This window comes from Salmo salar, chromosome ssa01, assembly GCF_905237065.1.
Source record: "Salmo salar chromosome ssa01, Ssal_v3.1, whole genome shotgun sequence".
Lineage (NCBI taxonomy): Eukaryota > Metazoa > Chordata > Actinopteri > Salmoniformes > Salmonidae > Salmo > Salmo salar.
Window position 1 is genome coordinate 2690760 of NC_059442.1, and position 15153 is coordinate 2705912.

Sequence of the window (15153 nt, forward strand, 5' to 3'; positions counted from 1 at the left end):
GGCTAGCTCCAGGCTAACAGGTGCTTGCTTCGGGACGGAGACGTTAGCCAGGGGTAGCCACTCGGATAGCAGCTAGCTTTCTGCGATGATCTGGTGTAAAGGTTCAGAGCTTGCGGTAGGAATCCAGGAGATGTGGTAGAGAATAAGCAGTCCGATATGCTCTATGTTGACATCGCGCTGTGCAGACTAGCAGGAATTGACCGGGCTGAGGCTGGCTTATGTCTGAGTTAACGGTGATGACCACTAGCAGTGGCTAACTGACTAGTAGCTAGTTAGCTGGCTAGCTCCTGATGGGGGTTCCGGTTCTAAAGTGTAAAAATAGCAGATCCGTACCACATTGGGTGAGGCGGGTTGCAGGAGAGTATGTTTAGGCTGTAGATGGAAATTGGGATTAAAAATATATACGAAGAAAACGATATATACACGGGATGGAACAAGACAAAACACAGACGTCCGACTGCTACGCCATCTTGGAAACACTTCTAGAACTAGCATGGGAAGCTAGCATGGTAACTACTTCTAGAACTAGCATGGGAAACTAGCATGGTAACTACTTCTAGAACTAGCATGGGAAACTAGCATGGTAACTACTTCTAGAACTAGCATGGGAAGCTAGCATGGTAACTACTTCTAGTACTAGCATGGGAAGCTAGCATGGTAACTACTTCTAGTACTAGCATGGGAAACTAGCATGGTAACTACTTCTAGTACTAGCATGGGAAACTAGCATGGTAACTACTTCTAGAACTAGCATGGGAAACTAGCATGGTAACTACTTCTAGTACTAGCATGGGAAGCTAGCATGGTAACTACTTCTAGTACTAGCATGGGAAACTAGCATGGTAACTACTTCTAGTACTAGCATGGGAAGCTAGCATGGTAACTACTTCTAGTACTAGCATGGGAAGCTAGCATGGTAACTACTTCTAGTACTAGCATGGGAAGCTAGCATGGTAACTACTTCTAGTACTAGCATGGGAAGCTAGCATGGTAACTACTTCTAGTACTAGCATGGGAAGCTAGCATGGTAACTACTTCTAGTACTAGCATGGGAAACTAGCATGGTAACTACTTCTAGTACTAGCATGGGAAGATAGCATGGTAACTACTTCTAGTACTAGTATGGGAAACTAGCATGGTAACTACTTCTAGTACTAGCATGGGAAACTAGCATGGTAACTACTTCTAGAACTAGCATGGGAAACTAGCATGGTAACTACTTCTAGTACTAGCATGGGAAACTAGCATGGTAACTACTTCTAGAACTAGCATGGGAAACTAGCATGGTAAAACATACCTAAAATGTAAAATGTACAAAAATAAATGTGACTTTTAGCAAATATTTTACTAAAATCCTCTCTAGTGAGTTTAGAGACTCAGCTTCGTCTTCTTCTTCTTCTTCTTGCCCAGCAATAGTTACTTTTTGCTTTGATGTTGCAAAAGTCAACTTTACAACCAAGGTAACCAAGTTGTTAACCTGTTAGGGCTAGGGGGCAGTATTTACACGGCCGGATAACCGATTTAATCTGGTTATTACTACAAGGTAACCAAGTTAACACTCAATAACGTTTCACATCCTAGATTTAAATTTCAATCGAGCTAAATTTCATTGTCCTGCTCTGCTCATTAAAATTGCTTTAAATCTTTCATACATTCTTTATTAATTTTTTTACTGTAAATGAAAAAAGATGGATAAAAAAACGAGAGAAATAAAATCTGCCAGTTGTGAAAATAATGTTGTTCTGTTGTCAAATAAGTTACAAAAAAAGAAATAAAAAAATCTTTGCTGACAGTACTAAAATTCTAAACTAGATGAAGCACATGTTAAGTCTATAAATATCTTTACAAATATACACGTTAATTATTAAAATTGACATTTTGTATCACTTTAAATGATTATATAATCATGACAGTGTATTTTAGATTGCAATGCTTTGACTCAAAAACAATATTTTAGGAAATTGTACAAGGCAACAATATGATATATTTGAGTTTATATATTTACAATAAGAACTTTTTAAAGATGCATAGAAACGTCCCCATCTATATTTATTTCCTGCTGAAGGAGTCGACTGAAGGGGCTGACTGGGAATGGTGGGACCCATTGGATTGTCAATAACTAAAGACTGGCCAAGTACAAAAATATACATTTTCATTTTGAAGAAGGAAAATACAAATCCATCCTTCAATGCAAAGAGTCTTTTAAAAACGTGTCAGTTTGTATTTAATTTCTATCAAGAGTAGGAACAGAAACATATCTGAAGCACTGTGGAAGTAGTGCCTGCGTTTCTATGGAAACAGAACAGGTTCAAGGTTCAAAGATGTCACGGGTTCAAAGATGTCACGGGGTGATCTATGTCCTGATCACCCCATTGGTCTGCAGCAGTTTGACAGGGTTTGGGAGACAGGCTTCATTCCCCTGGATCAGTTTGGGGAAGCAGGATTCGTCTGGGAGGGGGTCGTGGGCGAACACTGAGTCGTCTCCTGAGGAACAAGTACTGCTGGAGTCCTGGCAGGCTGGTGAGTACTGCTCAAAAGGAACAGACAGGTCCAGGTATTCCTGAAGGAACCAACACAGCTGTTAGAACAGACAGGTCCAGGTATTCCTGAAGGAACCAACACAGTGTTAGAACAGACAGGTCCAGGTATTCCTGAAGGAACCAACACAGTGTTAGAACAGACAGGTCCAGGTATTCCTGAAGGAACCAACACAGTGTTAGAACAGACAGGTCCAGGTATTCCTGAAGGAACCAACACAGTGTTAGAACAGACAGGTCCAGGTATTCCTGAAGGAACCAACACAGTGTTAGAACAGACAGGTCCAGGTATTCCTGAAGGAACCAACACAGTGTTATTTGGACACTGGGGTCCAAAAAGTTATCTGCGATTCCAAGAAAGTAAACTCAGAGACCCCTAAGGAGGGTCAAAGAAAGTCCAAGACATTAATCTGGGGTTAGGGTTATAGTAATCTGGGGTTAGGGTTATAGTAATCTGGGGTTAGTGTAATAGTAATCTGGGGTTAGGGTTATAGTAATCTGGGGTTAGGGTTATAGTAATCTGGGGTTAGGGTTATAGTAATCTGGGGTTAAGGTTACAGTAATCTGGGGTTAGGGTTACAGTAATCTGGGGTTAGTGTAATAGTAATCTGGGGTTAGTGTAATAGTAATCTGGGGTTAAGGTTACAGTAATCTGGGGTTAGGGTTACAGTAATCTGGGGTTAAGGTTACAGTAATCTGGGGTTAGGGTTACAGTAATCTGGGGTTAAGGTTACAGTAATCTGGGGTTAAGGTTACAGTAATCTGGGGTTAGGGTTACAGTAATCTGGGGTTAAGGTTACAGTAATCTGGGGTTAAGGTTACAGTAATATGGGGTTAGGGTTACAGTAATCTGGGGTTAGAGGTTACAGTAATCTGGGGTTAAGGTTACAGTAATCAGGGTTTAGTGTTACAGTAATTGTTGTGACTTACATCCATGGAGGTCATGGATAGAACCCTGTCATGGTCTTCCACCAGCTGCCTGAATGTAGGTCTCTGAGATGGAACAGCATGCCAGCACTCCCTCATGATTATATATCTACAGAGATACAACAGTTACAATATAACACTCCCTCATGATCATATACCTACAGAGACACACAACAGTTACAATACAACACTCCCTCATGATTATATACCTACAGAGACACACAACAGTTACAATACAACACTCCCTCATGATTATATACCTACAGAGACACACAACAGTTACAATACAACACTCCCTCATGATTATATACCTACAGAGATACAACAGTTACAATACAACACTCCCTCATGATTATATACCTACAGAGATACAACAGTTACAATACAACACTCCCTCGTGATTATATACCTACAGAGATACAACAGTTACAATACAACACTCCCTCGTGATCATATACCTACAGAGATACAACAGTTACAATACAACACTCCCTCATGATTATATACCTACAGAGATACAACAGTTACAATACAACACTCCCTCGTGATTATATACCTACAGAGATACAACAGTTACAATACAACACTCCCTCGTGATTATATACCTACAGAGATACAACAGTTACAATACAACACTCCCTCGTGATTATATACCTACAGAGATACAACAGTTACAATACAACACTCCCTCGTGATCATATACCTACAGAGATACAACAGTTACAATATTACATGTTTTATTTAGCTAGGCAAGTCAGTTAAGAACACATTCTTATTTACAATGACGGCCTACACCGGCCAAACCCGGGCCAATTGTGCGCCGCCCTATGGGACACCCAATCATGGCCAGATGTGATACAGCCTGGATTCAAACCAGGGTGTCTGTAGTGATGCCTCTAGCACTGAGATGCAGTGCCTTTGACCACTGCGCCACTCGGGAGGCACAATACAAAACTCCCTCATTATCATATACCTACAGAGATACAACAGTTACAATACAACACTCATGATCATATATCTACAGAGATACAACAGTTACAATACAACACCCCCTCATGATCCATGTCTATATGATAGTGTGTATTACATACCATCCGACTGATATCTTCATACAAACACCATGCATTAAACCCCTACAGAGTTCATGTCGATATGATAGTGTATAAACATTACATACTGTTCATGTGTGCAGTTGGCTGGCTTGTCCATGCGGTGGCCTTCCTTTAGCAGTTTGAACAGCTCCTCTACAGGGATGCCGGGGTACGGGGACCCTCCCAGGGTAAAGATCTCCCAGAGCAGCACCCCATAGGACCACCTAGGAGAGAGGGAACATAGGTCAAAGGTTAGGAACACAGTACAGTTGTATGTTTTTTCTTTCCAGTTCCACTGCTCTTAGAAAGTCTGATATGTGGCTGATATGTGGCTGATCTATTGTTCAGCCTCCTCCTCTTCCTCCCCCTCCTCCTCCTTCTCCCCCCTCCTCTTTCTCCCTCTCCCCCTCTTCAGGCCCAGAACAGAAGATGGACGGGGTGTGATTATGACATCTAGCTAAACAAAGAGAGGACCATGGACATTCCACAGAGGAGCCAGAGGGAAACTCATTGGGGTCATAAAATGTATAGCTGGGGAGGTGATGCCTATAAGAGGGGGGTCACCAAAAGGAGGGAAGAGTTTAAAATGTGTTGTGAACTTTCTAAATGCATTCACTCAGCTGGTATTAAACACTTTAAACTTCTCTTGAGCTTTTGGTCTCAATTCCTTATTGCAAAGAGGTTGCAATAGCCTTTTCCTTTTGAACATTGCGTTACAGCCTTATTTACATAAGTATTCAGACCCTTTGCTATGAGACCTGAAATTGAGCTTAGGTGCATCCTGTTTCCATTGATCATCCTTGAGATGTTTCTACAACTTGATTGGAGTCCACCTGTGGTAAATCCAATTGTTTGGTTATGATTTGGAAAGGCACACACCTGTCAATATAAGGTCCTATATAAGGTCCACCCTCTCCGAGTTGGGCATCTCCCGCGTGGCTCACTCTTGAATTGCGTCCTACCTGACAGGTCGCTCCTACCAGGTGGCATGGCGAGAATCTGTCTCCGCACCACGTGCTCTCACCACTGGTGTCCCCCAGGGCTCTGTTCTAGGCCCTCTCCTATTCTCGCTATACACCAAGTCACTTGGCTCTGTCATATCCTCACATGGTCTCTCCTATCATTGCTACGCAGACGAAACACAATTAATCTTCTTCTTTCCCCCTTCTGATAACCAGGTGGCGAATCGCATCTCTGCATGTCTGGCAGACATATCAGTGTGGATGACGGATCACCACCTCAAGCTGAACCTCGGCAAGACGGAGCTGCTCTTCCTCCCGGGGAAGGACTGCCCGTTCCATGATCTCGCCATCACGGTTGACAACTCCATTGTGTCCTCCTCCCAGAGTGCTAAGAGCCTTGGCGTGACCCTGGACAACACCCTGTCGTTCTCCGCTAACATCAAGGCGCTGACCCGATCCTGTAGGTTCATGCTCTACAACATTCGCAGAGTTCGACCCTGCCTTACACAGGAAGCGGCGCAGGTCCTAATTCAGGCACTTGTCATCTCCCGTCTGGATTACTGCAACTCGCTGTTGGCTGGGCTCCCTGCCTGTGCCATTAAACCCCTACAACTCATCCAGAACGCCACAGCCCGTCTGGTGTTCAACCTTCCCAAGTTCTCTCACGTCACCCCGCTCCTCCGCACACTCCACTGGCTTCCAGTTGAAGCTCGCATCTGCTACAAGACCATGGTGCTTGCCTACGGAGCTGTGAGGGGAACGGCACCTCCGTACCTTCAGGCTCTGATCAGTCCCTACACCCAAACAAGGGCACTGCGTTCATCCCCCTCTGGCCTGCTGGCCCCCCTACCTCTGCGGAAGCACAGTTCCCGCTCAGCACAGTCAAAACTGTTTTCTGCTCTGGCACCCCAATGGTGGAACAAGCTCCCTCACGACGCCAGGACAGCGGAGTCAATCACCACCTTCCAGAGACACCTGAAACCCCACCTCTTTAAGGAATACCTAGGATAGGATAAAGTAATCCTTCTAACCCCCCCCCCATTTAAGATGGGGGGGTTAGTTCCATTTAAGATTTCACTTAAATGGAACTAAGGGGACTGGCCTGAACCATGAAAAACAGCCCCAGACAATTTCTCTTCCTCCACCAAACTTTACAGTTGGCACTATGCATCGGGGCAGGTAGCGGTCTCCTGGCAAACCCAGATTTGTCTGTCAGACTACCAGATGGTGAAGCCTGATTCATCACTCACAGCCAGAGTCCAATGGCTGTGAGCTTTACACCACTCCAGCCGACACTTGGCATTGCGCATTGTGATCTTAGGCTTGTGTGCGGCTGCTCGACCATGGAAACCCATTTCATGAAGCTCCCGACAAACAGTTAATATGCTGACATTGCTTCCAAAGGCAGTTTGGAACTCTTTCTTCCAAAGGCAGTTTGGAACTCTTTCTTCCAGAGGCAGTTTGGAACTCCGTAGTGAGTGGCAAAGTAATTACAATATACCAATTCAACACTGGAATGGTAGATGTGCAGAAGATGAATGTGAAGGTAGAGATACTGGGTTGCAAAGGAGCAAGACAAAGAAATAAATACAGTATGGGGATGAGGTAGTTGGATGGGCTATTTACAGATGGGCTATGTACAGATGGGCTATGTACAGATGGGCTATTTACAGATGGGCTGTTTACAGATGGGCTATGTACAGATGGGCTATGTACAGATGGGCTATGTACAGATGGGCTATGTACAGGTGCAGTGATCTGCTCTGACAGCTGATGCTTTAAGCTACTGAGGGAAATATGAGTCTCCAGCTTCAGTGATTTTTGCAGTTCATTCCAGTCATTGGCAGCAGAGAACTGGAAGGAAAGGCGACCAAAGGAGGAGTTGGCTTTAGGGGTGACCAGTGAGATATACCTGCTGGAGCGCGTGCTACGGGTGGGTGCTGCTATGGTGACCACTGAGCTAAGATAAGGCGGGACTTTACCTAGCAAAGACTTATAGATGACCTGGAGCCAGTGGGTTTGGCGACAAGTATGAAGCGAGGGCCAGCCAACGAGTGTGTACAGGTCGCAGTGGTGGGTAGTATATGGGGCTGTGGTGACAAAACGGATGGCACTGTGATAGACTACATCCAATTTGTTGAGTAGAGTGTTGGAGGCTATTTTGTAAATGACATCGCCGAAGTCGAGGATCGGTAGGATGGTCAGTTTTACGAGGGTATGTTTGGCAGCATGAGTGAAGGATGCTTTGTTGCGATATAGGAAGCCGATTCTAGATTCCATTTTGGATTGGAGAAGCTTAATGTGAGTCTGGAAGGAGAGTTTACAGTCTAACCAGACACCTAGGTAATTGTAGTTGTCCACATATTCTAAGTCAGAACCGTCCAGAGTAGTGATGCTGGACGGGCGGGCAGGTGCGGGTAGCAAGTCGGTTGAAGAGCATGCATTTAGTTTTACTTGCATTTAAGAGCAGTTGGAGGCCACAGAAGGAAAGTTGTACGGCATTGAAGCTCGTCTGGAGGGTTTTTAACACAGTGTCCAAAGAAGGGCCAGAGGTATACAGAACGGTGTTGTCTGCGTAGAGGTGGATCAGAGAATCACCAGCAGCAAGAGTGACATCATTGATGTATACAGAGAAGAGAGTCGGCCCGAGAATTGAACCCTGTGAAACCCCCATAGAGACTGCCAGAGGTCCGGACAACAGGCCCTCTGATTTGACACACTGAACTCTATCAGAGAAGTAGTTGGTAAACCAGGCGAGGCAATCGTTTGAGAAACCAAGGCTACTAAGTCTGCCGATGAGGATGTGGTGATTAACAGAGTCGAAAGCCTTGACCAGGTCGATGAATACGGCTGCACAGTAATGTCTCTTATCGATGGGTTAGGGTTAGGGTTAGGGCGGTTATGATATCGTTTAGGACCTTGAGCGTGGCTGAGGTGCACCCATGACCAGCTCTGAAACCAGAATGCATAGCGGAGAAGGCACGGTGGGATTCGAAATGGTCGGTAATCTGTTTGTTAACTTAGCTTTCGAAGACCTTAGAAAGGCGTTGTAGGATAGATATAGGTCTGTAGCAGTTTGGGTGTAGAGCGTCTCCCCCTTTGAAGAGGGGGATGACCGCGGCAGCTTTCTAATCTTTGGGGATCTTTGGGGATCTCAGACGATACGAAAGAGACGTTGAACAGGCGAGTAGTAAGGGTTGCAACAATTTCGGCAGATCATTTTAGGAAGAGAGGGTCCAGATTGTCTAGCCTGGCTCATTTGTAGGGGTCCAGATTTTGCAGCTCTTTCAGAACATCAGCTATCTGGATTTGGGTGAAGGAGAAATGGGGGAGGCTTGGGCGAGTTGCTGTGGGGGTGCAGGGCTGTTGATCGGGGTAGGGGTAGCCAGGTGGAAAGCATGGCCAGCTAGCCTCAGTGCAGTGGGCAGCTGGGAGGAGGTGCTCTTATTCTCCATGGACTTTACAGTGTCCCAGAACTTTTTGCTACAGGATACACATTTCTGTTTGAAAAAGCTAGCCTGAGCTTTCCTAACTGCCTGTGTATTTTGGTTCCTAACTTCCCTGAAAAGTTGCATATCACGGGGGCTATTCGATGCTAATGCAAAATTCCACAGGATGTTTTTGCGTCCACTTCACGGCTGAGCAGTTGTTGCTCCTAGACATTGCCACTTCACAATAACAGCACTTACAGTTGACCGGGGCAGCTCTAACAGGGCAGAAATTTGACGAACTGACTTGTTAGAAAGTCACTGAGCTCTTGGGTAAGGCCATTCTACTGCCAATGTTTGTCTATGGAGATTGTATGGCTGTGTGCTCAATTTTGTATGGCTGTGTGCTCAACCTGTCAGCAACGTGTGTGGCTGAAATGGACAAATCCACTAATTTGAAGGGGTGTCCATATACTTTTGTATATATATATATATATACATACTTTTGTATATATACTGCTCAAAAAAATAAAGGGAACACTTAAACAACACAATGTAACTCCAAGTCAATCACACTTCTGTGAAATCAAACTGTACACTTAGGAAGCAACACTGATTGACAATACATTTCACATGCTGTTGTGCAAATGGAATAGACAACAGGTTGAAATTATAGGCAATTAGCAAGACACCCCCAATAAAGGAGTGGTTCTGCAGGTGGGGACCACAGACCACTTCTCAGTTCCTATGCTTCCTGGCTGATGTTTTGGTCACTTTTGAATGCTGGGGGTGCTTTCACTCTAGTGGTAGCATGAGACGGAGTCTACAACCCAAACAAGTGGCTCAGGTAGTGCAGCTCATCCAGGATGGCACATCAATGCGAGCTGTGGCAAGAAGGTTTGATGTGTCTGTCAGCGTAGTGTCCAGAGCATGGAGGCGCTACCAGGAGACAGGCCAGTACACCAGGAGATGTGGAGGAGGCCGTAGGAGGGCAACAACCCAGCAGCAGGACTGCTACCTCCGCCTTTGTGCAAGGAGGAGCAGGAGAAGCACTGCCAGAGCCCTGCAAAATGACCTCCAGCAGGCCAAAAATGTGCATGTGTCTGCTCAAACGGTCAGAAACAGACTCCATGAGGGTGGTATGAGGGCCCGACGTCCACAGGTGGGGGTTGTGCTTACAGCCCAACACCGTGCAGGACGTTTGGCATTTGCCAGAGAACACCAAGATTGGCAAATTCGCCACTGGCGCCCTGTGCTCTTCACAGATGAAAGCAGGTTCACACTGAGCACATGTGACAGACGTGACAGAGTCTGGAGACGCCGTGGAGAACGTTCTGCTGCCTGCAACATCCTCCAGCATGACCGTTTTGGCGGTGGGTCAGTCATGGTGTGGGGTGGCATTTCTTTGGGGGGCTGCACAGCCCTCCATGTGCTCGCCAGAGGTAGCCTGACTGCCATTAGGTCCCGAGATGAGATCCTCAGACCCCTTGTGAGACCATATGCTGGTGCGGTTGGCCCTGGGTTCCTCCTAATGCAAGACAATGCTAGACCTCATGTGGCTGGAGTGTGTCAGCAGTTCCTGCAAGAGGAAGGCATTGATGCTATGGACTGGCCCGCCTGTTCCCCAGACGTGAATCCAATTGAGCACATCTGGGACATCATGTCTCGCTCCATCCACCAACGCCACGTTACACCACAGACTGTCCAGGAGTTGGCGGATGCTTTAGTCCAAGTCTGGGAGGAGATTCCTCAGGAGACCATCCGCCACCTCATCAGGAGCATGCCCAGGCGTTGTAGGGAGGTCATACAGGCACGTGGAGGCCACACACACTACTGAGCCTCATTTTGACTTGTTTTAAGGACATTACATCAAAGTTGGATCAGCCTGTAGTGTGGTTTTCCACTTTAATTTTGAGTGTGACTCCAAATCCAGACCTCCATGGGTTGATAAATTGGATTTCCATTGATTATTTTCGTGTGATTTTGTTGTCAGCACATTCAACTATGTAAAGAAAAAAGTATTTAATAAGATTATTTCTTTCATTCAGATCTAGGATGTGTTGTTTTAGTGTTCCCTTTATTTTTTTGAGCAGTATATATATATATATATATATATATATATATACACACACATATACACACACACACATACAGTACATTTGAAGTCGGAAGTTTAACTTAGGTTGGAGTCATTAAAACTCGTTTTTCAACCAAAGGGGTTTTCTTATGATCAATTAGCCTTTTAAAATGATAAACTTGGATTAGCTAACACAACGTGCCATTGGAACACAGGAGTGATGGTTGCTGATAATGGCCTCTCTACGCCTATGTAGATATTCCATTAAAAAATCTGCCGTTTCCAGCTACAATAGTCATTTACAACATTAACAATGTCTACACTGTATTTCTGATCAATTTGATGTTATTTTAATGGACAAAAAATGTGCTTTCAAAAACCAGGACTTTTCTAAAGTGACCCCAAACTTTTGAACGGTTGTGTTTATATATATCTAAATAAACAACAATAGAAAATAACATCAGAGTTTGGCCGTACAGTATGTGACATTTTAAGAGTAAAAAATCTCTTCATGTTCACATGTTCACATGATTGGTTTATCATGTGAACAGTGATATGCTTAATTACAAGCCCTAACCAACAGTGCAATTTTTTAAGAAAAAATAGGCATTAGGCAAACAATAGATAAGTCAAGAAATGCAAAAGAAAAAGAAAACATTAAAATGACAGTGAAAATAACAGAAGCGAGACTATATACAGGGTATTACGGTACAGAGTCAATGTGGAGGCTATATACAGGGTATTACGGTACAGAGTCAATGTGGAGACTATATACAGGGGGTACCGGTACAGAGTCAATGTGGAGGCTATATACAGGGTATTACGGTACAGAGTCAATGTGGAGGCTATATACAGGGGGTACCGGTACAGAGTCAATGTGGAGGCTATATACAGGGTATTACGGTACAGAGTCAATGTGGAGGCTATATACAGGGTATTACGGTACAGAGTCAATGTGGAGGCTATATACAGGGTATTACGGTACAGAGTCAATGTGGAGGCTATATACAGGGGGTACCGGTACAGAGTCAATGTGGAGGCTATATACAGGGAGTTACGGTACAGAGTCAATGTGGAGGCTATATACAGGGGGTACCGGTACAGAGTCAATGTGGAGGCTATATACAGGGGGTACCGGTACAGAGTCAATGTGGAGGCTATATACAGGGGGTACTGGTACAGAGTCAATGTTGAGGCTATATACAGGGGGTACCGGTACAGAGTCAATGTGGAGGCTATATACAGGGGGTACCGGTACAGAGTCAATGTGGAGGCTATATACAGGGGGTACCGGTACAGAGTCAATGTGGAGGCTATATACAGGGTATTACGGTACAGAGTCAATGAGGAGGCTATATACAGGGTATTACGGTACAGAGTCAATGTGGAGGCTATATACAGGGTATTACGGTACAGAGTCAATGTGGAGGCTATATACAGGGGGTACCGGTACAGAGTCAATGTGGAGGCTATATACAGGGGGTACCGGTACAGAGTCAATGTGGAGGCTATATACAGGGGGTACCGGTACAGAGTCAATGTGGAGGCTATATACAGGGGGTACCGGTACAGAGTCAATGTGGAGGCTATATACAGGGGGTACCGGTACAGAGTCAATGTGGAGGCTATATACAGGGTGTACCGGTATAGAGTCAATGTGGAGGCTATATACAGGGGGGTACCGGTACAGAGTCAATGTGGAGGCTATATACAGGGGGTACCGGTACAGAGTCAATGTGGAGGCTAAATACAGGGGGTACCGGTACAGAGTCAATGTGGAGGCTATATACAGGGGGTACCGGTACAGAGTCAATGTGGAGGCTATATACAGGGGGTACCGGTACAGAGTCAATGTGGAGGCTATATACAGGGGGTACCGGTACAGAGTCAATGTGGAGGCTATATACAGGGAGTTACGGTACAGAGTCAATGTGGAGGCTATATACAGGGTGTTACGGTACAGAGTCAATGTGGAGGCTATATACAGGGTGTTACGGTACAGAGTCAATGTGGAGGCTATATACAGGGTGTTACGGTACAGAGTCAATGTGGAGGCTATATACAGGGTGTTACGGTACAGAGTCAATGTGGAGGCTATATACAGGGTGTTACGGTACAGAGTCAATGTGGAGGCTATATACAGGGGGTACCGGTACAGAGTCAATGTGGAGGCTATATACAGGGGGTACCGGTACAGAGTCAATGTGGAGGCTATATACAGGGGGTACCGGTACAGAGTCAATGTGGAGGCTATATACAGGTGGTACCGGTACAGAGTCAATGTGGAGGCTATATACAGGGGGTACCGGTACAGAGTCAATGTGGAGGCTATATACAGGGGGTACCGGTACAGAGTCAATGTGGAGGCTATATACAGGGGGTACCGGTACAGAGTCAATGTGGAGGCTATATACAGGGGGTACCGGTACAGAGTCAATGTGGAGGCTATATACAGGGGGTACCGGTACAGAGTCAATGTGGAGGCTATATACAGGGGGTACCGGTACAGAGTCAATGTGGAGGCTATATACAGGGGGTACCGGTACAGAGTCAATGTGGAGGCTATATACAGGGGGTACCGGTACAGAGTCAATGTGGAGGCTATATACAGGGGGTACCGGTACAGAGTCAATGTGGAGGCTATATACAGGGGGTACCGGTACAGAGTCAATGTGCGGGGGCACTGGTGAGTCGGGCTAATTGAGGTAGTATGTACGTGAATGTATAGTTAACGTGACTAGATGATAAACAAAGAGTAGCAGCAGAGTAAAAGAGGGGTTGGCGGGGGGGTAAAAGCTGTTGAGAAGCCTTTTGGTCCTAGGCTTGGCGTTCCGGTACCGCTTGCCATGCGGTAGCAGAGATAACAGTCTATGACTGGGGTGGCTGGGGTCTTTGAGAATTTTTAGGGCCTTCCTCTGACACCGCCTATTATATAGGTCCTGGATGGCAGGAAGCTTAGCCCCAGTGAGGTACTGGGCGGTACGCACTACCCTCTGTAGTGCCTTGCGGTCGGAGGCCAAGCAGCTGCCGTACCAGGCAGTGATGCAACCAGTCAGGATGCTCTCAATGTTGCAGCTGTAGAACCTTTTGAGGATCTGAGGACCCATGCCAAATCTTTTCAGTCTCCTGAGGGGGAATAGGTTTTGTCGTGCCCTCTTCACGACTGTCTTGGTGTGTTTGGACCATTCTAGTTTGTTGGTGATGTGGACATCAAGGAACTTGAAGCTCTCAACCTGCTTCACTACAGCCCCGTTGATGAGAACGGGGGCGTGCTCGGCCCTCCTTTTCCTGTAGTCCACAATCATCTCCTTTGTCTTGATCACATTGAGGGATAGGTTGTTATTCTGGCACCACCCGGACAGGTCTCTGACCTCCTCCCTATAGGCTGTCTCGTCGTTGTCGGTGATCAGGCCTACCACTGTTGTGTCGTCTGCAAACTTAATGATGGTGTTGGAGTTGTGCCTGGCCATGCAGTCGTGGGTGAACAGGGAGTACAGGAGGGGACTGAGCACGCACCCCTGAGGGGCTCCAGTGTTGAGGATCAGCGTAGCAGATGTGTTGCTACCTACCCTCACCACCTGGGGGCGGCCCATCAGGAAGTCCAGGATCCAGTTGCAGAGGGAGGTGTTTAGTCCCAGGATCCTTAGCTTAGTGATGAGCTTTGAGGGCTCTATGGTGTTGAACGCTGAGCTGTAGTCAATGAATAGCATTCTCACATAGGTGTTCCTTTTGTCCAGGTGGGAAAGGGCAGTGTGGAGTGCAATAGAGATTACATCATCTGTGGATCTGTTTGAGCGCTATGCAAATAGGAGTGGGTCTAGGGTTTCTGGGATATTTGTGTTAATGTAAGTCATTACCAGCCTTTCAAAGCACTTCATGGCTACATACGTGAGTGCTACTGGTCTGTAGTCATTTAGGCAGGTTGCCTTAGTGTTCTTGGGCACAGGGAGTATGGTGGTCTGCTTGAAGCATGTTGGTATTACAGACTCAGTCAGGGACATGTTGAAAATGTCAGTGAAGACACCTGCCAATATGTCAGCATATGCCCGGCGCACACGTCCTGGTAATCCATCTGGCCCAGTGGCCTTGTGAATGTTGACCTGTTTAAAGGTCTTACTCACGTCGGCTATT

The 15153-nt window shown here is 45.9% G+C and overlaps 1 protein-coding gene across 2 annotated transcripts in view; it reads right to left on the bottom strand.

The window, feature by feature from the left end:
• Positions 1 to 1644: 1644 nt before the first annotated feature.
• Positions 1645 to 15153, bottom strand: part of LOC106560212 (fibroblast growth factor receptor 3) — a 150532-nt gene continuing 137023 nt past the window's right edge. For both annotated transcript variants that reach the window (XM_045705487.1, XM_045705479.1), the window contains exons 16-18: positions 4642 to 4779; positions 3468 to 3573; positions 1645 to 2560 (exon numbers count right to left, since the gene is read on the bottom strand). In XM_045705487.1, the coding sequence (XP_045561443.1) occupies positions 2354 to 2560; positions 3468 to 3573; positions 4642 to 4779 (451 nt within the window). In that variant the 3' untranslated portion in view covers positions 1645 to 2353. The remainder of the gene's footprint in view (positions 2561 to 3467; positions 3574 to 4641; positions 4780 to 15153) is intronic.